This window comes from Pelecanus crispus, unplaced genomic scaffold, assembly GCF_030463565.1.
Source record: "Pelecanus crispus isolate bPelCri1 unplaced genomic scaffold, bPelCri1.pri SCAFFOLD_97, whole genome shotgun sequence".
In the NCBI taxonomy this organism is placed as follows: Eukaryota; Metazoa; Chordata; class Aves; order Pelecaniformes; family Pelecanidae; genus Pelecanus; species Pelecanus crispus.
Window position 1 is genome coordinate 187,654 of NW_027461501.1, and position 5,428 is coordinate 193,081.

At 69.8% G+C, this 5,428-nt stretch overlaps 1 protein-coding gene across 1 annotated transcript in view; it reads right to left on the reverse strand.

Moving 5' to 3' along the window:
• The window catches only part of ACADVL (acyl-CoA dehydrogenase very long chain), a 5,617-nt gene extending 485 nt beyond the window's left edge, over positions 1-5,132 (reverse strand). Inside the window, 14 exon segments of the mRNA XM_075727510.1 lie at positions 502-603; positions 699-761; positions 866-952; positions 1,039-1,088; positions 1,091-1,143; positions 2,045-2,242; positions 2,328-2,453; positions 2,556-2,685; positions 3,598-3,703; positions 3,705-3,748; positions 4,531-4,660; positions 4,793-4,857; positions 4,953-5,025; positions 5,115-5,132. Of these exon segments, the coding sequence (XP_075583625.1) occupies positions 502-603; positions 699-761; positions 866-952; positions 1,039-1,088; positions 1,091-1,143; positions 2,045-2,242; positions 2,328-2,453; positions 2,556-2,685; positions 3,598-3,703; positions 3,705-3,748; positions 4,531-4,660; positions 4,793-4,857; positions 4,953-5,001 (1,203 nt within the window). The 5' untranslated portion in view covers positions 5,002-5,025; positions 5,115-5,132.
• Between the last annotated feature and the right edge of the window lie 296 nt (positions 5,133-5,428).

Below are 5,428 nucleotides of genomic sequence, written 5' to 3' on the forward strand. Positions count from 1 at the left end.
GGACCCCCCCATTGCTCCCGATGCCCCCAGTGCCACCCAATTCCCCCCCAGTGCCCCTCCAGGGCTGCCCTGATGCCCCCAGGACCCCCCAGTGCCCCCCCAGGACCCACCATTGCCCCCCCAGGACCCCCCATTGCTCCCCTGATGCCCCCAGTGCCACCCAATTCCTCCCCAGTGCCCCTCCAGGACCCCCCAGTTCCCCCCCAGGACCCCCCATTGCCCCCAGCCCCCCCCCATTGCTCCCCTGATGCCCCCAGTGCCACCCCCACCCAATTCCTCCCCAGTGCCCCTCCAGGGCCGCCCTGATGCCCCCAGGACCCCCCTGTGCCACCCAAAGACCCCCCGAGTTCCCCCCCAGGACCCCCCATTGACCCTCCAGGACCCCCCAGTTCCCCCCCATTGCCCCCCAGGACCCCCCACTGACCCCCCAGGACCCCCCCATTGACCCCCCAGGACCCCCCCATTGCCCCCCCCCAGTCCCCCCCCCCATTGCCCCCCAACCTGGAAGCCATTGAGGGCGACGAAGAGGCGCAGGATGTCGTTGGTGCCCTCGAAAATGCGGAAAATGCGCAGGTCCCGCATCACGCGCTCGACGCCGGCCTCCTGCGGGGCAGGGACGGGGTTCAAGGCGCGGGGAGGGGGTGGGGGGGATCCCCCCAACTTGGGGGGCAACGCCCCAACCCGCTGTTCCCCCTCACCTGCATGAAGCCCATGCCTCCCATCACCTGGATGCACTCGTCCGCCACGGTCCAAGCCGCCTCCTGTAGCGAGCAGAGGGGTGAGACCCCCCCCGGACACCCCCAAACTCCCCCCAGGGGGGTCCCCAAAAGCAGCCTCCCCCAACTCGCCCCGCCCCGTCTCTCACCGAGCCGAAAATCTTGCTGATGGCGGCTTCGATCTGGAAGTCGGTGGCTCCCTGGTCCATGTTGGCGCTGATCATGTACGCCATGGACTTGGGGGGGCAAAGGGGGGGTGAGGGGGCTGGAAGGGGGGGCAGGGAGCCCCCCAAGAGCCCCCACCCCTACCCCAGGCACCCACCTCGGTGACGTACTGCAGCAGCGCCATCCGCGCCAGCTTCTCCTGGATGGCCCGAAATTGTGGATTTTGTCCCCGAACTGGGTGCGGTTGGTAGCGTGTTCCACCTGGGGGGAGGGGCAGGGGGTGGGGGGGCTGGGGGGGGGACCCCAGGCCTCATGGATTTGGCCAGGAGCATCCCCCCCCATGCGGTGGGGAGATGGGGGGGGTTCCCAGGGGGATGGGGGGGTCCCCAGGGGGGTCCTGGGGGACAGAGGGGACCCTGGGGGGGGGCACTGGGGGCACAGAGGGGGTCTTGAGAGGGGATCAGGGACGCCCAGGGGCACAGCGAGGGGTATGAGGGGTCCTGGGGGGGTCAGGGGATACAGAAGGGTCCTGGGGGGGTTAGGAGGGGTCTGGGGGACCTAAGGGGGTCCTGGGGGGGGGGGGGGTCAGGGGGAGTCTGGGGAGCCTAAGGGAGTCCTGAGGGGTTAGGAGGGCCCTGTGGGGGGGGCTAAGGGGGTCCTGGGGATACAGAGGGGTCCTCGGGGGGTTTGGAGGGGCCTGGGGGGGCCTAAGGGGGTCCTAGGGTGGGGTCCTGGGGATACAGAGGGGTCCTGGGGGGGCTTAGGAGGAGTCTGGGGGGGGCAAAGGGGGTCCTGGGGGGTTAGGAGGGCCCTGTTGGGGGGCCTAAGGGGGTCCTGGGGATACAGAGGGGTCCTCGGGGGTTTCAGAGGGGCCTGGGGGGGCCTAAGGGGGTCCTGGGATACAGAGGGGTCCTTGGGGGGTTTGGAGGGGCCTGGGGGGGCCTAAGGGGGTCCTAGGGTGGGGTCCTGGGGATACAGAGGGGTTCTGGGGGGGCTTAGGAGGAGTCTGAGGGGAGCAAAAGGGGGTCCTGGGGGGTTAGGAGGGCCCTGTAGGGGGACCTAAGGGGGTCCTGGGGATACAGAGGGGTCCTCGGGCGGTTTCGGAGGAGTCTGGGGGGGCCTAAGAGGGTCCCAGGGGCTCTGGGGGTCCGTGGTACTCACCGGCCTTGGCCAGGATCCCCCGCATGGTGCCGGCCATGGCGGCGGCCATGCCGAAGCGGCCGTTGTTGAGGATGTTCATGGCCACCTTGAAGCCCCCCCCGGGCACCCCCAGGACGTTTTCGGCGGGGACCTTCACCCCCTCGAAGTGAACCTCCGCCGTGTTGGACGCCCGGATCCCCATCTTCTTTTCGGGAGCGCCGCTACGGGGGCAGGGGATGAGAGTGAGACCGGGGGCGGGGGGTTCAGCACCCCAAACCCCCCCCACCCCCAGACCCCCAAACTCACTGGGTGACCCCCCCGAAGCTGCGCTCCACGATGAAGGCCGTGATCTTCTCCTTCGTCTCCCCCGTCGCCTCGTCCCGCAGCGGCGTTTTGGCGAACACGGTGAAGATCTCGGCCAGACCCCCGTTGCTGCCGTGGGGTGCAGGGAGTGGGGAGGGGGGTTAGGAGCACCCAGAGACCCCCGGGACCGCCCCCCCCCCCCCCCCCCCCAGGACCCCCGGCTTTGCCCACCTGATCCAGATCTTGCTGCCGTCCAAGGTGTAGAACTTTCCGCAGGGGCTGGGCTGCGCCCGTGTGCGGATGGAGGCGGCGTCCGAGCCGCTGCCAGGCTCCGTCAGGCAAAAAGCAGCCATCGTCTCCCCTGAGAGGGGCACGGGGGGGCTCAGGGGGTCCCCATCTCCCCCAGAGCCCCTCAAACTCCCCCAGACCCCCCCCAAACTCCCCCAGACCTGCCCCAATCACCCCCAGAGCCCTCCAATCACCCCCAGATGCCCCCCAATCACCCCCAGACCCTCCCCCAAACTCCCCCAGGACCCCCTCATCTCCTCCAGACCCCCCCATCTCCCCCAGACCCCCCCAAACTCCCCCAGGACCCCCTCATCTCCAGACACCCCCCAAACTCCCCCAGGACTCTCTCATCTCCTCCAGACACCCCCAAACTCCCCCAGACCACCCCATCTACCCCAGACCCTCCCCCAAACTCCCCCAGGACTCCCCCATCTCCCCCAGACACCCCCCAATCTCCCCTCAAACTGCTCCAGACCCCCCCAATCTCCCCCAACCCCCCCCAGATGCCCTCCAATCTCCCCCAGACCCTCCCCCAAACTCCCCCAGGACCGCCTCATCTCCTCCAGACCCCCCCCATCTCCCCCAGACCACCCCCAAACTCCCCCAGGACCCCCTCATCTCCTCCAGACCCCCCCAAACTCCCCCAATCTCCCCCAGACCACCCCAATCTCCTCCAGACCCCCCCAAACTCCCCTCAAACTGCTCCAGACCCCCTTCAACCCCCCCAGACCCCCCCGATCTCCCCCGACCCCCCCCAAACCCCCCCAGATGCCCTCCAATCTCCCCCAGACCCCCCAAACCCTCCTCAAACTCCTCCAGACGCCCCCAATCTCCCCCAAACTCCTCCAGAGCCCCCTCAAACCCCCCCAGACCCTCCCCAATCTCTCCCAGACCCCCCTCAAACCCCCCCCAGGCCCCCCCCAATCTCCCTCAGACCCCCCTCAAACCCCCCAGACCCCCCCAGCTCCCCTGCCGTGCCCCGCACCGGTGGCCAGGCGGGGCAGGTATTTCTGTTTTTGGGCGGGGGTCCCGTAGAGCAGCAGCCCCTTGAAGCCGATGGACTGGTGGGCGCCCAGCGTGATGCCCACCCCCCAGGTCGTGCTGGCCCACGATGTCGACCAGGCGGGCGTACTGGGGGGGGGGCACGGTCAGTGGGGGGCTGGGGGGGTCCCCAAGGGCAGAGGGGGGTCCTGGGGGGGCTAAGGGGGTCCCCAAGGGGGAGAGAGGGTCCCTGGGGGGTTAAGGGGGTCCCCAAGGGGAAGAGAGGGGCTCAAGGGGGCTGGGGTTATCAGAAGGGGGTCCCCAAGGGCAGAGGGGGTCCCTGGGGGGGCTGAAGGGGGTCCCAAAGGGGGACAGGGGGGCTCAAGGGGGCTGGGGTTATCAGAAGGGGGTCCCCAAAGTCAGAGGGGGTCCCTGGGGGGGCTAAGGGGGTCCCTAATGGCAGACAGGGTTCCTTGGGGGAGTTGGGGTTATCAGAAGGGGGTCCCCAAGGGCAGATGGGGTCCCTGGGTGGTGTCAAGGGGGTCCCCAAGGTCAGAGGGGGGCTCTGGGGGGGGGTTAAGGGGGTCCCCAAGGGCAGAGGGGGGCCCAAGGGGGGTCAAGGGGGTCCCCAAGGGCAGAGGGGGTCCCTGGGGGGGGGGGGGGGTTAAGGGGGTCCTCAAGGGCAGATGGTGTCCCTGGGGGGGGTTTAAGGGGGTCCCCAAGGGCAGAGGGGGGCTCTGGGGGGGGGGGGTTAAGGGGGTCCCCAAGGACAGAGGGGGGCTCAAGGGGGCTGGGGGGGATCTGAAGGGGGTCCCCAAGGAGCAGAGCAGCTCCCCAAGGGGCTTAGGGAAGGCTGGTGGGGGTCCCCAAGGGGCAGAAGGGGTCCCCGGGGGGGGGCAGAAGGGGGTCCTCGGGGGTCCCCCGCCCTCACCTGGGGTGTTGGAGAGCCCCAGCCCCCCCATTTCGGAGGGCACCTGCAGCCCGAAGGCCCCCAACTCCTTCAGCCCCTGCATCGTCCCGTCCTCCACCCGCTCCAGCTCGTCATTACGGGCCGCGTTGTTCACCTCCTGCGGACGGGGTGGGGGGGGGGGGTCAGGGCGGGGGGCACCCACAAACCGCGCACCCACCCCCCCCGGCTCCCTGGGAAAGGGGCGTGGCCCCCTTGCAGGGAGGTCACCCCCAAAACCCCCGCTTTGCACCTCAAAAAAGCGGTTGACAGGTCCCACCAGCTCCTGCAGCGTCTGCTCCTGCTCCTCGCTCAGCGCTGCGGGGCAAGGGGGGGGTCACCAGGGGGCCCCAAAACGGGGGGCTGACCCCACCCAGCCCCCCCCCCCATCATTTTGGGGTCCCCCCCCTTACCTGAGGGGTACGGGAAGACCTGCTCCGCGTTGAGCCGCCCCAGGAACATCCCCACGGCGAAGGATTTGGATTCCTGGGTGGAAGGGGGAAATATTGAGGGGCAGCGGGCGGCCCCCCGCCGAATGCCAGACCCCCCCCCCCCCCCCGGGACCCCCCACTCACCTCCAGCGCAGGCTTGGCCTTGGGGGGGCTGCAGCCGCCACCGCCGCCGCCGGGGCCCCGGTTTTGTGCAGCACGGCCTGCGGAGAGGGGTGAGAGCACCCCAAAACGCCCCCGAATCCCCCCCTAGACCTCCCCAAATCCCTCCAGCACCCCCAAATCCTCCCGGTACCCCCAACCCCCCCCCCGCACCCCCCTCAGGGACCCCCAGCCCTCAGGGCCCCCACATCAACCCCAAAGCAACCGCCCCCCGTGCTGACCCCCCAGGGGTCCCCCAAAAACCTCCGGGGACCCCCCTACTCACCCAGGGGTCCCCC